We start from the raw sequence: 17,820 nt of genomic DNA, 5'->3' as shown, positions 1-17,820 counted from the left end.
TATATATATATAATCTTATGGTGATATGACCCAATTAAAACTAGATAGATATATATATCTATCTAGTTATATATATATATCTAGATATATATATCTAGTCTTTTCGTGACTATATATATACATATATATATAGTCACGAAAAGACTAGATCAGGGTTTCAGACCGATTGATCAAAAAATCGGTCGGGGACGTCCTTTTCCGTTAGTGACTGCCTCAGCTGTCACCAAATAATTGCACCACACATGTAATATGCAAATATCATTATCACTAAAATGTATATTAATAAGACAGCTTCTACTCTCACACTTGTAAGTAACCGTCGTTATTCACTACACAGAACAGCACCGCGCCAATCGCGCACGGACACTCCGACTAGCCTGCGAAGCGCGCCTCGCTTCTCAGTTTATATAACGCAAACAAACTGTGATGCAAGAAGCATCGGTTCATGTTACGCCCTGTTATTTCTTTGAAAAAGTAACCGCTAAATAATTACAATAATATAATATTACCTCTAGATCTAACAGTGAGAGTCTATCATAGCATATAGTTGATTCCAAAGTTGTCCTTCGCGAGTGGTCGTCTTATCTATAATGAAAATGGCCTGAAAACTTGTCCGTCAGCTACGGTGCAACGAAAACAGCTGATTCGATTTTAACTCAATAGATCACCATTTACCATTTAGAATTTGCGAAAGAAGGCAGACAGTTCAGTTCAAATGAAAGCTTTCTCTCCATTGAATCTAAAATATACTGTTTTTTGGTCGCGGACGACATTGTAGCTAAGCTATTCTTTCGACGTTCAAGATGTGCTTAATGCTTCTGACAATTCGACTGTGAAACCGAGTTGGATTTAAATTTGCTGTGTTTAACCAGCAAACAACATTGAACGATTCCACTTAGCAAATTTTTTGCTGATTACGTTTTAGTGGCGCAGATTGGCTCCACACTGATTTTCCCTATACCAAAATATCGTCAGAATAGTATGCATTAATTCAGATCTCTAAATGAGTGATGTCAGTTTTCAAAAGTGGCGCCAAGCATTATTTCGAAGTTGTGCTCAGGTTTGCCCAACGGGTTATATACACCGCACTTGGTTTGTTTGTTTATCACCTAGTATGCAGCCTTCGTACAGCGCACAATAAACGCAGTGCTCCTACGGCAGCGCTCTTAGTAGCGATTTCGTTATACCGCCCCGTCCACTTTCGAAAGTGAGTTTGGTGGAGTGGCGACGAAATTGTAAGTTTTTTTGAAACATTCATTTTGTGTGTATGAGCTGCATTTTATTACAAGCTCTATGAAACTTTATGATGCGCGAAAGCTAATCGGTCGGCGTACTTAGCTCATATTCAGTGTACGTAACGCCGCAGAATTGCATGTTGGTGTGTGTATGTGTCTGCTGCTTTATTCTTGCGGCGCCAGTGTCAAAAGTAAGCGGTAGTAGAACTGGTTTGCGATCAATCCGTGTCTTTGGTACTGATCCTAAGGCTTGCAGCAAAAAAACTGCAGACGAGTCGTTCCGGTGAAATCGCTGTATATGGAAGCTAGATGTAATCCTGCCGATCTTTCAAGCATTAATCGATCACCCTGACCTTTGGCATGAAATGCATCGACGAAATTTAATCCTCATTGTCAAGCAAATAGTCTTTGTTGATTTGCATGAGTTATTTACTTTGAGCCACTGCTGTTGGCATAGCAAAAGGAAGAAGGTGTGCCCACATTAACTTCGGTAACGCGATAGTGCTTCGTGTTTCTGGGTGTGTGTTTCGTGTATTAGTTTCGCACGTCGAATTGTGCCGTGCGTCATAATGAGTTCACTCTCAAATCCCGGCGACCACCGTCGTAAGTGGGACCGGGAAGAGTATGAACAGCGTGCCAAGGACCGAGCAGCTGAAAAGGACGGCAAACGCAGGCACTCAGATGATGAGGACGAAGATTCAGATGGTTGTGGACCTAACCTTTCGAGACCTTCTGGGTCTAGACGGGAGAAGAAAGTTCAACGGGAGCTTCTTAAGCCGCGGCAATACAAAGTCGATCTCGACTCGAAGCTCGGCAAGACGACGGTGATCTCGAAGACCGCTGATCACTCGCAGGCTGGCGGATATTACTGCAACGTATGTGATTGCGTAGTCAAAGACTCGATCAACTTTCTCGATCACATCAATGGAAAGAAACATCAACGGAACCTTGGTATGTCAATGAAAGTCGAACGTTCATCACTTGATCAGGTCAAGAATCGTCTCGAGATGATGCGCCGAAAGACCGATGAGAAGAAAAAAGAGTACAACCTTACCGAGCGTGTCCGAGAGCTCGAGGAAGAAAGCGAAAGACTTAAGGAGTACCAGAAAGAGAGGAAAAAGGACAAGAAAAAACGAAAACAGGAACAGGCGGATGCAGACGAGGAGGGGACAGGACTTGATCCTGACATATCGGCCATGATGGGCTTTTCAGGATTTGGCGGGAGCAAGAAGAATAACTGAAATCACTACAGTGAAATCCAATAGAACGCGGTCTGTAAGTGAGATGATAGAAGGCCGATTCTTCATTTGTCATCGACCGTACACAGATGTCTAAGTAGATTATGCTATTTACGGGTGGATGTATGAGTTGCACAAACTGCAGAATCGTATTTGCGCCTCAGAAGTATTTAGAAACATTAAGTGAAGTTTTGTTTTGCGCAAAATAACCTAAAATCGGCCAAGTCAGCGGCGAGATGTCGCGTTGATTAGCGACGAATAAGTAGCCTTCACGATCGGTTTTTGTTTCGGGCCTTGGCCCTATAGTAGCCAGCGACTTTATTGGGCAAAACAGGAGAATAAATGGCTAGGTAAGAGGGTGATCTAAGATCATTTCTCATTAAGGGATGGTAATCCGTATCGATTGACTATTTACTACGAACAGTGAAATGAAATGCTTTGTATATATAATGTGTGAAAATAACAATAAAGTTGTAAATTCAACACATTTATATACGTTGTTTTAACTAGCATTAGTCATGTAGGAGCCTTCATGCACTTAAATCGATAATTCCTGTTACAGGCATTGAATTGACATGGAGCCGAGGGGTATTAGTCTTCAGATTACCTAGTAGACTTTTTTATATCGGTTAAATTAGAGCGCATGTATCTGTTTACCGCTTCCTAAGGCAGACAAATCAACCTGATCATATCTACTCAATAACGAACTCTTCTCGTTTCGTTCGTTTCGATGTAGATATAGATTTTGAGAAAGGTTTTGCGGGCTATCTTTACTTCATTAGTACAAAAGGCCGTCAAAAGAGACCATATTGTTACCTCTTACCCCCCCCCCCCCCCCTAAATTGGTTTGTTCTTTATTCTGCCGATTTAGGAAAGTTATCTTCGAGTGTGTGTAGGCGTTTGTATTTGTAGAAATTAGTTGAGAAATTCTGTAAGATGTGCCAAGTAGTTAGGCATTATTTTTGGGACTATATTATTAAAGCAGAAATTTAGGGATTATGTTATTATGTTGCAGGGTAGTTACACGAACTCGGAAAACGTCGTTTGTTTACCAATAAAAATTGTGATCTTTTGTTACTTACATTATCCTTAATGGTAGTTGACGTTATTGAAGAGATCAAACATTAAATCCAAGTGCTATAAACACAGCTTCAGTCTACGTCAGTGGAATTTGTGCTTTCATGAGTCCTCACGACTTAACTACGTCTGAGTTTTGTAAACGGATAGACTAATTTGAGGCGTCTCCTTGGCACGGTCTTGTTGCACGATCATAGACCCATTTTAAGATAGCCCAAGCGTATTATTCCGCAATTATAGATGTGATTTAAATGATAACCCCTTAAAACGTTCGCATCAATAGTAAATCTTCTTATCCTTCAGCATATAATACATTTTTTCCAGTTCCCATTTGAGACCCGCAGATTTTACAAGGAAGAACATGTAAAGAAATAAATTGGATATGTGTTTACTTGTCTGATTGGTGTTTAGCTCTACTACCAGCCTCATTGGCAGTTTACCGTTGAGTGTCGCGGATTATTGGATAGTGAGGGAAACCAGTATAATGACATTAACAGAAGAAGAGGAGATTTCGCGGTGGGACGAGCTCCTCAAAGATCGCTACACAGAAAATGACCTCTTTTATACGGAGCATCTAGCGAAAATCAGAAAAGGTCCACCGGTCATCGAGCAGTGGAGTCGCAGTCGAGGAAGGTAAACGAACACTTTTTTGAAATGTATTATATAATGATCGTTTGTTATAGTACATTTGTTAGGATTTTAATTTATTGGAATTTGATTACTCAGCAAAACTAGTGCAAAGCTAATACAGTTGCATTGTGGTCATATTGTGATTAACCAAAAATTAATCATGTATACATATATTTTTTTCAAGTAATCGCGATGCTCAGAAAAGTAAAATCCATTGACTCATAATCAATGGTATCCATGATTATTTTACTAGCGATTTAATGCGAACGTTGATTGATTTTAGATCAGATAGCTTAGCTATCCAAACATTATCTTAATGTAACCATTTCTGCCGTATGTTGACAGAGCTGGATGGAGCAATGATCGTCGTTGCAACCGTCGGCGGGATGGTATTGACCGGGGAGGCGGTGGTGGAGATCGACGTGACGAACGTTGGGGCAGACGTTTGGATCGAAGATGGAGGGACGATGACAGGGATCGACATGGGTGCAGCTCGCGAAGAGAGTTTCAAGCTGACGATAGAGGTCAGCTAGATCGCAGGGATTTTTCAAGAGAACGAATAGAGTACAGATCTAGCCAGCGGCAGATAGACTTTGACAGAAGTTTAAAAAGGAGGCAACCTGAGTCGCAACCAGATGGTAACAAAAATGCTCGGACAGCAGATGGCGGAAGAGCCACCGTTACGAGAAACGAGAGAGGATGGGAGGTTGAAGAAATCTAGTCTAAATCAGGATTCGGAGGATTCGTCAATGATCGCTCACTAATCTTTGCGAGCTTTTCTACCCGCCACGCACTTCACTTGTCGATTCACATACTTTCACCGCATGCTTTGCATTTGGCTTGGCTGGGGGTAGGTTAAAAAAGGATTTCTGCTCTGTAACGCATACGTCACTGATCTTACCGGTTTAGTTAGAAAAAAGACTTGAAAAATATAGGCAAATGAATGAATTTTAGGGACTTTTTTAAACAACGAACTTCAATATCGGTACCACTCGTTTACAACCATCCATGCCCAAATGATGTTTTTATATACTACTGTAGACTTCATGTAAATGATTGAAACACTAAAGCAATATGAACCTAAATTTACTTTGACATTTTTAAAACGGACAATATTTAAGCATATTCTAGTGATGCAGTAAATATACGACTCTGAGCATAAGCAGTATGCTCGAGATCAGGAAAAGTGACGTCATGGAAAGTGTCGCATATATGTATTGTATTGCGTAGGAACGTCTTCCAGTCGTGTACATAATTTGCTCTTTTCAGAATCCATTGTCCTACTCACAGTAACATTTAATGGCTAACATGAAACAAGCAAGTTGGACGGCCTACCAATTGGCAGAATTTCTTTCAACCAAATCGGTCTGATGGTGTAGTTTTAATTCAACAGTACTCATGCTGAACTGACTCAAGAATAACGATAGTTCATTTAGAGGCGCCAAGTTAGGAGAATCACAGGCATCAGTGCAAGGTTATTTTATTTTTGCAAATTTACGAGTGATTTCGAAGAGACAATTTCTGTACGAGGATCCCAAGTTACAGTATCAAATATGTGCATTATAAATGCAACAAAGTATGGAATTCTAATAATCCGCTTACACAGGGATTCGATTTGCAATGCGTGCCTCTTCCGTTGTTTCAATAAAAAAAAAAGACTAAAAAAACAGAGAAGCCTTTTGAATTACGAGTTTTTCTGCATATTATGCTGCACATCTTCAAAATCTTGTCCTTGACTCTTGTCGAGAACACCAATGTATTTATCGCGTAACTGAAGCATAGAAAAATCGTTCTTCATGAAAAGTATAGGCTGCGAGAACTAAAAATATTAAAAGGATACAACAACCAACTTACGTAATCATTCCCATGTTATCGTTGCTGACTTGTTCGTCAAGGATTTTTCGGACGCTATGTGGCTGACACAGAACGAAATAAAGGCCGCGATCTACGCATATCACTGTCGTAAACAAAAAAAAGGCAGGAAACATCCGATAATTGCAATGCTAAAAAATAAATTAGCAGGACAGTTTATGTGTTTTGTAAACGGCACATTCCACGTTGTGTACAAGTATCTTAATACGGTTTATGGGCTACGAACAACTATACAGGCAATTTGATTAGAGTATGTTTAGTACTCAATCATTTTTAATGTTAATGCAGCAATAAAAATAAATATTCTAAACCGAGATTAACCTAACATAATAACAGTAATTTCAATGTATACGCTTTTCCACACGTAACTATAACAACAGGGCATGAGGAGTATTATCTGGTGCTTTTAAAAGTATGATCCTTTTTTACGTAAGGTCTAGATTAGTGGACTGCAATTACTAACCCATCGAATCGACGAAGTGTCAGTTGATTGAAAATCGTAAAAAGTATATTGTCCTTTATGACCTTCTTATTATATCTTGGATTGACACAGCTCAGTGTGAGCCTGATGATCATTGCCTGATATTTAAATAAATATTTTAATCTAGTACATGCGTCGATAGCTTTCATTCACGGTGTTAGGTTCCTCCAATGCGAAAATCGCGTCGCTTTTTAGTGTTCAAAGCGTTGAGCTAAAAACTTCCCGCATTGCCAATATTTTAGAGTCCAATTAAATAAATGCAAGAGGCTCGTAGGGTTTCAGACGAGATCGACTCGGATAAATAGCTTAGTTTAACCTAAGGTCTATGTGCAAATTTCGCACAGCAATAGCGCAATTGTATAGTTAGGGTGAGTCGACAGAAGAAAGATACACTTAAGGATGTCTCTGTAAAAGCTCGAAGAGGCGAGAAACAAAAGGGATTTGTGCAACCAACAAGCGCGTTTTTATGAACGATCGATAGCTACATGTAGTTGCCAACGTTTATGAGATCGAATCCCTAGAGAAAGAGGTTACCCGTTTTGAAACACAAGCCCTGTGAATATTCGATAGCAAATCATCTAGCTCTTTGCACTCTCAAATATGACGCCAAATTGTGTGACGAAATATCTTCAACCCCGAAACTTCAGCCACTGTAGGAAGTGATTGTTTTTATTCCGTTTCTTGATCATTTTTAGGATTAGCTGTCGTTACTTATTTTTCGGCAATGTCACGGACTTTTTCTTTATGTTCGTGGAGCGTCAAAGGCGTCGATCGATAAGTGGCTGCGTTACAACAGCACTAACCTCACCATCTACTCTTATTTAACCGTATCAAGCAAACTGATAAACAAATGAAACAAAAAATTTCCGAAAGAGTCGGAAAAAGAAATCGAACTTCGAAAGTGATCCATCTTCTAGCCATGCTATGGATGGTCTCAACAGTCTCTTGTGTCGATGTCGAAGCTCTACGAGATCACCTTGAGCTATTTCGCAATATGACTAAAATCGATATAGATTTCGAAGTTGATTTTTAGTTTGAGATTCAAGTAATACAACAGTGCAAGTTTGCACTTCTACAATGATAAAGTGTTAGTGTTCATTTTGAGAGTGTAAAGCTGTGACACATATAAGATATCGCTGTTACCACACGCTGCTACTTTAAAGCGCTATGACTACTGTTTCCATCCGCTTTATTCTGTGCTTGTGTCTTATAAACTTCACCTGTCGAATATCAACGATACAGTTTTACCTATACAGGCAGTCTACCCACGAAAATGTTAATAAAAATGTTGCTGTGTAGCTGTCATGCATTGAAGTTGTCCTCATGAGTCAGATCTCTGTATCAGATGAGTTGAAGCTAAAGCCGTTCAGAGTTCTACTTGATCTTCAAAACATTTTGATACGTATCTTTGTTAGCAGATGATCTGTAATGTAGTAAAACCTCTCGAAAATATATGTTTTGGTAAGACTCTATATTTAATGAAATAGAGCAACAGCCATAGCAGATTTCGGGTCAAGTTTTTTTTCGGGCTTTGTAACATGTATCAAACCTTTTGACATAGTGGTTTTCATATTATTACCTCTAGTACCCTATTTGTTGATAACATCGTCGTGCGCATTTGCAAATTAACTATTATATGTTGCGTCTTTCTTGAACATTTCGTTCGAACCTATCTGTTTTATAATAATTTCTGCAGCTATCCAAAGAATATGTAAGGAATACTATTCTTGAGAATGACTAATCTAAACTTTTGATCTCGTCGATGGTAATCGTTTTAAACGGTACAATTTTACTCATTTTCTAACTAACAATGACTCAAGATATTAACTAGTGCAAGGTTTCTGTGACCGTGATACAATGTGACCTTAATGACAACTGGATGCTTAGGCGGACAGAACAGAAATTGTTCAGTTTAGAACGCTGATTTTCTTTTCTAGGGGTGTCGTACAAAATGCAAAGAACGAGCGGTATGCATAAAGTTATACGGATATGTCCACACGTTACTGTATATATTCCATTTACGGTCTGAATATCTGTAAATGCAAATACTTCTCACATTGGAAGAAACATTATTAGTGATTTTTTTCTCGCAAAAAATGGAGAAAACTTTACGCAGCGAATAAATATGGTCAATAATAAAACCTTTTACGCGGCTCATCATTACTTCATGGTTACCCAATGCCTTGTTGTCTGTAGGGTAAAATCTTGTTTGCAACTACTCAGTTTTTTTGCGGAATGATACACGCAATGATTTGCTAGAAGTTATTCAGTTATCGCAGTGTATAGTAATATTTCATCTCGTGTCTATTTATCTATAAGATTTATTTTCCCTATTCAGTATATTTTCGAGTGCGATAATTGTATCATTACCATCATTATCAACATTTGTCTATAGCGAACTGTATCGTAGTTGCGTAATTGAATTTGTCTCGGGTGTACATTCGCGCAGATTGGCTTATGACGTTTGTATAGGCGCCGCACTTTTAACAACTAGATATATGCATATATATATACGTTTCGTAGGATTTATCTTCCGAGGAAGTCCCGTCTGTAGACGCCAACTTCGGCTTGCGATAAAATCTAACTTTCTTATTAGATTGAAATGTTCTGCTAGCATTTCACGAGTACTCGCAGTGGTGGTGAAAATCTCGACCGCTGTGGTTCCTGACAAGTTAATATTGACCGCGGTTCATCGGAGGCTCGCGAAAATGTCCAGCCCGGGTTGACACTGGCTTCGTTTTGATTCGGGTAGCTTCCTCAAAAGCGGCGCCAACCGACATGGCTGAATTTAGCGTCGACACCAGCAACACAAACAAGAGAACTAAAAGTGCCAGCAAAACGATTCGCATCACACGATGCGCAAAGTGGAGGCTAGGAAAATGCATCCTAACACGGTGCAAGTGCTTGTTTGAAATATTTAGGATCGTGCGCTTAAACTCGTATATTTAAAACAATCCACGGATTACCACAGAGGTTTATACGGTAGCGCTGCTATTTTCCGGCTGGACTGTTCCGCATTAGAATGCCGTTTCTTACGAGAAGTCATTGTGATTATTAGGGAGCGCTTGACAGGTGCATAGAGGGAGACGTGCGCGTCTACCTACAGAAATTGCATTTTCACTTTTACAATGTATTTCTATCAATACGTATATGATACATGCAAATTAAAGCGAAGGTTTCTCGACCTTATAAAAAACATTTGTATAAAATAAGTATAAATAACATTTGTATAATATATATATAGTATACAAATGTTTTTTATAAGGTCGAGAAACCTTCGCTTTTATAGAGATTATATCTATATATATATATATAGAGAGAGAGAGGGGGGGCTTGATTGTTTCCCAAATATTAACCACAAAAGAGACGACCTTTCGCAAAGATCTGTGCGATTCATAAAGTTACGTTTCATTTTTCATCTGTGTAAACTACATAATCACTTCGACTCTGAAGTATGACATTAATATACGTAACGCAGTAAAGACAACGGAACTGTGTTACGCCGTATCTTAGCCGTGAAGTATCAGATTATTCTGGCATCTTCTTGCATGATAAACAACGTTTGGAAAACACGCAACCCGCCAGCCAAACGCAATTGCAATGTTATAAGTTTTTGAAATCTCTGGCATATCTTAGATGTAAGCGAACACAATAGTGAATCGAAGTATTAACGTCAGCTGGATTACGTAAAGTAATAATACAAAAATTGATCAAAGGGATCACTCGTCGCGGTGAGTTGCCGGCGTCGTGTGTGACGATGATACGATTATGTGTGTGTTTAGTGTATCTGCTTGAGCTTGCGTAGCCAAACTCAATGGTCTCGTTAGGTAGTCAACGTTTTTATTGCTGTTTGATAAAACCAACTGATCAACACAATCAAAACGTGCCATATTACTCCGCTCACCAAACGCGCACTACTAAAACGCAGTCTTTAGCTATCAGTTCATTCGTTTCGCGGGCCATCAAAAGGTGCTGAAATCGGGCCCTCCGAGTCTTGGTGCGTTAAGCAATCCAAGAACACTTTGTTTTTGTGTAAAAATGATCCGAGCTTCCTCATCTATCGCTACAGATTCCAGTTAAAGCCATTTGTATAATCACAAATAGCAAAAAGAAAAGTCTGAATGACGTAATCGCCAGCTGCTTTGATATCTGTAATACTTGTCATTGTAATTATTTATTGTATATTATGAACTCTATTGTGTAGACACATAGCTTCACTCTATCCATTGGTTAGCCATTTGCTGTTCAGAGTTTTAAAATCACCATTCGGTTGTTTTAGGTGTTACTGTATTTGCTGATAAAAATTACTTCTTTTTTTATGCTTTTTTGCGTGTAAAATGCGATCTGTATTTCGTCATAACAGTTGTAGATGTTGGCAATAAATCGTTGTCTTATTGTGATAAATTTACTTTGACATATCTCTCGCATAAACCGTTCTTAAAGAACAGCGAAGTTCCGTGACTTCGAATGATCCTCGATCATCTCTTGAAAGAATTGAGAGTATAAAGGTGGAAACTTTTACGAATCCGTCAGCAAAATGGTGTCAGGTGGAATACACGTACTATGAAAATTCTTAAGAAGCATTTACCTTTTAGAAGTACTAATGATGACTACTATGGAAAATATACAAAATTACTTTCGATCCGTCTTGAAGCAGGTAATTTTTTGGAAAGCTATATTCCACTATAGGTTGATAATAAGCGATAGAGAATACTGATTTAGTCACAAAAGTATAGTACACAACCGGGTATGCGAAAAACTAAATCGCTGATTGCTATGTACTGATCTACACCGTTTCTAAGTCTAGCAGTTTGAATAACCAATGACGGGTTATCTAGCTAAGCTCACAACGATACGATGGCTACGAAGAAGGTCCTGATGAATTCATTTCGTCCAAACGCATATCCCCGCGAACGGGATAACACAGCTGGTTCTGGTGGTTGTTGATACAGCTGAACTCTGCAATCGAGCACACACTCGCGAGTGGACGCTTCAAAATAAGCCCTGTTGAGTGTTTCACTAAAATAGGCTGCCGGATTTTGTCTAGAGTCGATAAAAGAGCGTTCTGGTTTGTAGAAGTGGGCGGTCATCATAACTGACCGTAAAGGTAATGAAACTTTAAATTTAAGTAAATTGCCACTGTGTTGTGTACACTATAGTTTTCGTCGTTGCGGTGTACTCTCTCTGTCCTTACATGGTCTAGCCAGCTTGATTGTACTGCAAAGGATGTGGAAGCTATGAGAATTATCATAGTTTTACCCATTTTCAAAATTTACAACATTACTCGTGTTTGCATTAGTCGGTTATTGATCATTCCTAGCAAATGCCGTTTCCGGATATTCGATGCGCAACGCTGTGGGTTCGATCGGTGGGCCTCTCCCATCGTTGCTGGGGGTCAAAGCCCTCTACTGGTGTCTAACGAGTTGATATTGCCAGTGGAAAACTACTAGCTTAGTCGCATGCACGTGGTGCTGAAATTGCCTTGGGTTTCTTCGGCATATCAACTGCTTCCTGGCCTGAGAGGGTCCCCTTTCTTTAGTAGGGTATCGACGCCCGCTTTAGGTTTGGTGCAGTCCCGGGCGGTGGTTATTGCGCCCTCGGAGGGTAGGGAGAGTAGCACAAAGTTACAAGATGTACGTTACACTGAGGAGTGGTGACTTAGCTAAGAGGCGAAAGCGAGGTTTTAGTTATGCTTGGTGTGTACTTTGCCGGTGACATTACACCTGTCGGGTTCAAATGCGGAAAAAATTCTATGTAATCTGTAGCTCCCCGGTAGTTCAGCAAGGGTAGCTGCTTTCAAAGAAACTTACTTATGTTCCAGTGACGAATGATAACATCATAACCTCGTAAAAGTGCAGCCTCTTAAGCAGATAAAGATACAACTATCGAAATACCTATGATTTGACATTTTATATATCACACGTACTTTTTGCGCCATTTTTTTTCAATAGCACAACAGTGATACAACACGAATCCCGATGTGTAAATATATGCAGATGATATCTAGCTAAACTAAAAACTACAACAATCTGGTAAAACAGTGACAAGTTCACGCGGCGAATTCACTGGGGCTCTTTGAAGGAAACTGAGAGGTCATGCGCCGTCTCGAGTTTTCTTTAACGAGCTCTGCGCAGGCGAATCAAAACCGTTTGATGCTCGATTTCGATTATCTAGCCGAGCATGTTGGCGTCGAAGGCGAAACCACGTCAGTTTCTCCGCTCTAATTTGACAGCGAGCAGCAGGACCTGCCGAGGGACGTGTTTTAGAAACAATCAGAAAATTTCTACAATTTCGATAAATGTGTTCTACATTTCATGGTAAAGTGGTGTACATTACTCACGCATCGTTCTCAAAATTTTCATACTGTGATAGGTTAGAACATGTACACTCTCATTTAAACTTGAATAATTCTATTATTGCTTTCGCTCAGCGCGGTGACAGCAGGATATTAAACTAAACGGTAATAACAAGAACGGCGAGGGTACAATGTTATCTGGTTCAAAACAAGAGAAAAAAAGGGAAGTCTGAATTTCTTTGAACTGAAGCTATGTACCCAGTTCTCACTGATGAGACTAATTATCGCCTGATACATACGTACATGAATTCTATGTCATAGCTGTTCCGATGATGCAGCCGTTCAAAGACTTTCAAAATTTGAAGAACCGGCGGTTAGTTTTAAGCCTCCTTTGAAGGCGAAGTAACTGCTGATCAGGCAAAGACTGATAATTTTGAAATATGCGAAACCTGTCCTTTCTTTGTCTGAGGACCCAGAAGGCTCTCAGATCTGTCCAATCAAATCCTTTTCGGCTGTTGAACTTTGTCTTCGTTTTAAAGCCACTTCTACGACTCAGCATTGTCCATACGTAGTATTTTGGTATGAAAAAGCCGCTTGTTTTTGGCTTCGACAGGAGATTCACACGGCCTAATCAAAGAACATATGTTGACCAGGCTGTTGGGTTGAATTTTTCAAAAGTTTTTTCTGGTAGAAAAGTTCCAAAGTTAATATATTAACCAGTAACTTTCATTTCTAAAAAGCCTTGAGTATATATCTAGAGAAGTGGATTATATACATACAGAGTGTTTAAAAAGTTGCTCAGCAATTCAACGAACTAATCACAGTGACAACAGATAACACTAGATACATTTTGTTCGCATTCTAGTTCATGTAAGTAACTTACCTACAAAATTGTGTATAACTTAAAATAAATAAAGAAACGAAATGAACCACTGAAATTTATTTCAGAAAACTGTAAAATCTAGTTACAGTCTTTCCGGACATTGAAGATTTTCGTCAATATTTAATCTTTTCCAATACACATTTTAAAAATTTTTCTTATTCCTTGTCTCAAAATTAACATCGCTATCTTGCTGTTATGCTTACAGAACAACGAATAAAAATAAATTGTTCAAAATGTGTTCATACGATATATAAGCAGTCAGTTCAGAATCGGAATTTGATAAATGAGTCTATCGAAGGCCGAACTACCGGGACAAGAAACTCGACTTGGAGACCGGTTCAGAGTCCTAACGGGACACAGATAGACGCTAATTGTCCGCTGTGCTTGTGACGAGTTTTCATAGAGGGATCCTTGCATCGAACAGAATCGGATAAACTAGGTTCATGTTCCTCAATATGCCTATGACAAATTTCTGATTTTGGAAAGCCGCTGCGTGTGTCCAATGGAAAAATCCAAATAGAAATGTATTGTATAGTACAACTCAAATTGAAGCGGGGTAGGGTAATTTTTTTACCTTTGAAAGGAACCTAACGATTTCTAGAGGATAACAGTACTGGCTAGCGTTTGGAGAATTCTTGCAGTCTGAACATTCCTCAATATTTGCTGAAAGCACGTCTTAAAGCGGGGAAGTTCTATTCTTTGAAGCATTGTTTGTTTTCCAGGGCATTGAAGACGGCTGCTTAGCAATGGTGGTCTGCAGGAAGTCAGTTGTTTGGAACTACCAATATGAACATTCACATAGGGAACCTTTTTATTTTGATAGAATTTTGTATGATTTATATTAATTAAACTGAAAAGTATTAATCGAATGAGCAGAATAATACATGTAACATAGAGAAAAACAATTTACCGTAAAATGGAAATAATCGTTACACTAATTAACGTGACCTCAAAGAAGACCTCGCTGCAAAGAACTTGTGTATTACTATCGGTTTATTTCGTTTTCTTAGTATATTATAATAGTAAATTTAATAATAATAATTATAAAGAGAGTACGCATAAAAAGCTATGTTTTTTTACTTCTCTCAAGCAAAAGCCTGTTCAGGTGCAGATCATCTCCCAAATATTTTTCGAATTGCGTCGAACGGTATCAATGTACTCTAAACATTATAAGTACACCTATAGACCATTTCATGCGTTCTAATTACGTTACGCTTATGAAACCGAAGGGATAGGACAGACCCTCCTCTGCACTAACCTAGACGACGCAAAATTCCTCACCACGCATACTCCACAAAATGACGCCTGGCTCTGGATTTTAAAAATGGGTCTTCAACATAACCCGCTGCAAAATTGGCGAGAGTATGAGAACCCTAATTGTTCGCACATTGTAGATCGTACAAAACTGTATCGTAACTCTGTAATCCATTATTTAGCGAATGAACCTCATTGCACTGCAAACTGAGTGAATAAATAAACTTTGATCAGGTATAAGAATTACAATAGTTTGACTCTTTTTGCAGATGTATAGGCTTAGTAGAGTATATACAGACCTGACTTGTAGGAGTCAACTTCTGAGTTTTCTTATTTCACATACATTAGTCGTTGATTATAGTGAATTTCTGGGTGCTGTGGTGTGTGATACCTTCTATGCGCGATTCCATGGGTCGAATTCATGCCTACGGGCTAACACCGCTGAGTTCGAGCCTTCCTTCAACGGCTGATCAGGAGTTTTACCAGCGGAAGGGTATCATCTCTGTGGCACACTTCTGGTGCGAGAGTCGGCTTGGCTTCTTTCGGTAGATCAGCCATGCCGCGTGTTAGAGGGGCATCCGACTTCTAGTGACAGCTACTAGCATCCGCTTCAGGTTTCATTTGGTGTGGGGCGGGGGCTGCCGCGGTCCGACGGTATTGAAACCAGCCCTCTGCAGTCGAGGAAAGCTACCGAGGGTACATTAGATTGAATAATGCTCGTTCTGTGACGAGAAGTAGGCGGAGCTTGGATTATGTTCGCCCACGCGATCAGCAGAAAAGGAGCTGGCATGCTGGCTGACCTGCACATTTCGCTAGGAACGGGACTCCTCTCAGATTCGAATGCGGATAAACTGTCGAGCAAGCTGTAGGTCGACTACAATTTAGCTAGGACAGCTCTTTCGAAGGTGAAATACCAACGTACGAGCGACAAGCGGCAGTTTTGTCTGGTCGTGTTTGATTAGTAACGCTCCAACAATAGCTCCATCAAATACGATGAACGGTAGGTGACTATAACATTATCTAAATTAGAGTGATTTAAGTCTTTGTGCGTACTTCGTTTTAATATATTCTCCATATTTGTAATGGGTAGTCCAAACTAATGTACTGATTCTTAAATAGAGGATAATATAGATTGTGCCGCCAAATCGCTACCGCTGCTACTACTACTACTACCGTTGCTACTATGTGAAAATATGATGATATTTGCTAAGTTTTTTGCCCAATCCAACGCGCGTATTTCTGTGTTTTCTTGCAGGTATGAAATATGTCATCACATTGTTGTCAGTGTTTAGTTGTATTATTGCAAGCTGCAAGGCGTATTTACTGCGCTCCTCCGAAGAAGACTACAATGTCCTGCGTCGTTTCGGGGTTCTCTCTGACGGGCCCCGGGCAATAAAATCCGAAACGTTCGACGTGCTCGATCTCGATCATCTAGCTGGACATGTCCACGCTCTGGATGGGACCGTATCAGTTTCTCAGCTCCGACCTGACAGTGAGCCACAGGACCTATCCAGCAACAAGTTCGCAAATCAGCGCAAATCTCGGGAAGTTCATGCCATTCGCCACAGCCGTAGTAACAACGATTTCGACACTCGACATAGGTTCCTCTCAAAGGCTAAGGACAGTAGCGACGACGCAGCGCACTATGTGTCTATGGTTCGTCGGGGCACGGCAAGTCAGCTCAGGCCATTGGCAAACAGCGAACTGGAAAATCTGTTCCGCAAGAAAAGCGGCGGCAGTCATCGTCACAGAATCGTCGTTCCAGAACGTAAGAACCGTCAGGCTCTCCAAATGGCTGCCATCAGTACCCGGACAAGGCAGAACCGTCTGAAGACGCCCGAGCGCGGTGACCATTTCCAACTGAAACAGCAAAAGTAATAACAAATTCAGGGTTGCAAGGACATAACATACACACACAGAAGCCGATGTGTTTTCGAACATCTAAGACCCTCTAAGTCAATCTAATCCAATTGCATATATACATACATATTTATTTGTGGTAACATTTGTTTATAAGATGTACATTACGGATATCGTCTATTAGCTTAACAGTATATATCTAAAATTAAAACTAACCGTTTCGGCAAAATTGATCTCAATTTGCCATCGCGCATTAGCCAGGAAGAGCGGTCTGAATGAGAGAAAAAATGTTCGTTCGTACGATAAGAATTACTAAGGCTGTATTATGCGCGTATCAATTTATGTATGCAGATGTGTAAATTCATATCTATGTTTAATAAAACGTTGTATGGACGCCTATTTTTTCCTACGTTCGAAACTACGTTTCCTACGTTTCCTACGTCCTACGTTGTGACACTCTACGACGAGAAGAATGAGTTTTATAAGTAGTACTATGTAACGCCCTAATAGGCAGTAGGAGAATCGGCTTTGTAAAAGCATCCACAGAGGGATAACCTAGCTAAGCAAACGTCGCCAGGTAACTTCCCTAGGATACGTTATTGTATAGCGGAGCGATTATTATTATTATTGCAAAATCATACAGTTTTAGCTATGAAAATTGGCAAACTGCGCAGTTTGTATGTACGCGGTGTCTTTTATGTTTCACCTACAACTAACGCCGTCGATTAAGGGTGTGTGCTTAAAGGCGCATTGACTACTGCTAATAAAAAGAGGATGTAGACCCCACAGTGACCGTTTTATTTTTGGATAAACTCTGTATCATCATCGCATGAAACAGTACCGTTTCGTACATGGTAGTTCAACTTGTAGAACTGTCAAAACAATAAAGTTTAGATTAAAGAAGATGCAGGACCCGTTTTGCTGATTTACGAAAGATAGTCTGCCGTGGACAAGGTACGAGGCTTTTAGATTTGTGGAGCCATCTAAGTCCTTGG

The 17,820-nt window shown here is 39.8% G+C and overlaps 3 protein-coding genes across 8 annotated transcripts in view; 2 read left to right on the top strand and 1 right to left on the bottom strand.

Moving 5' to 3' along the window:
• Pdxk (pyridoxal kinase) overlaps positions 1–803 on the bottom strand; it is an 8,614-nt gene extending 7,811 nt beyond the window's left edge. Inside the window, exon 1 of one of the 4 annotated variants that reach the window (XM_022830726.2) lies at positions 676–803. In XM_022830726.2, the coding sequence (XP_022686461.1) occupies positions 676–678 (3 nt within the window). In that variant the 5' untranslated portion in view covers positions 679–803. Of the gene's footprint in view, positions 1–163; positions 183–304; positions 398–509; positions 638–675 lie in introns of those variants that run through there. The other 3 variants (XM_022830729.2, XM_022830731.1, XM_022830733.2) reach the window with 3 other exon arrangements.
• Positions 804–1,103: 300 nt separating this feature from the next.
• Positions 1,104–2,964, top strand: LOC111259051 (zinc finger matrin-type protein 2). 2 transcript variants are annotated; one of them, XM_022830736.2, is made up of 2 exons: positions 1,104–1,235; positions 1,774–2,964. In XM_022830736.2, exon 2 carries the CDS (start codon positions 1,805–1,807, stop codon positions 2,474–2,476), a length of 672 nt encoding a protein of 223 aa, XP_022686471.1. In that variant the 5' UTR covers positions 1,104–1,235; positions 1,774–1,804; the 3' UTR covers positions 2,477–2,964. The 2 variants fall into 2 exon arrangements, with proteins under 2 accessions (XP_022686471.1, XP_022686470.1); XM_022830735.2 differs by having other exon boundaries at positions 1,484–2,964.
• Positions 2,965–11,496: 8,532 nt separating this feature from the next.
• Positions 11,497–17,613, top strand: LOC111259053 (uncharacterized). 2 transcript variants are annotated; one of them, XM_086967714.1, is made up of 2 exons: positions 11,497–11,640; positions 16,221–17,613. In XM_086967714.1, exon 2 carries the CDS (start codon positions 16,223–16,225, stop codon positions 16,841–16,843), a length of 621 nt encoding a protein of 206 aa, XP_086823840.1. In that variant the 5' UTR covers positions 11,497–11,640; positions 16,221–16,222; the 3' UTR covers positions 16,844–17,613. The 2 variants fall into 2 exon arrangements, with proteins under 2 accessions (XP_086823840.1, XP_022686472.1); XM_022830737.2 differs by lacking the exon at positions 11,497–11,640 and adding an exon at positions 14,832–15,965.
• Positions 17,614–17,820: the final 207 nt, after the last annotated feature.

The sequence above is a fragment of the Varroa jacobsoni genome, unplaced genomic scaffold (genome assembly GCF_002532875.2).
Source record: "Varroa jacobsoni isolate VJ856 unplaced genomic scaffold, vjacob_1.0 scaffold_289, whole genome shotgun sequence".
NCBI classification, from domain to species: domain Eukaryota; kingdom Metazoa; phylum Arthropoda; class Arachnida; order Mesostigmata; family Varroidae; genus Varroa; species Varroa jacobsoni.
This window is presented reverse-complemented; position numbering and strand designations above follow the sequence as displayed.

Excerpts from the sequence above, each read along its gene's own strand:
- LOC111259051 (XM_022830736.2), top strand. The coding sequence starts at position 1,805 with ATGAGTTCACTCTCAAATCCCGGCGACCACCGTCGTAAGTGGGACCGG.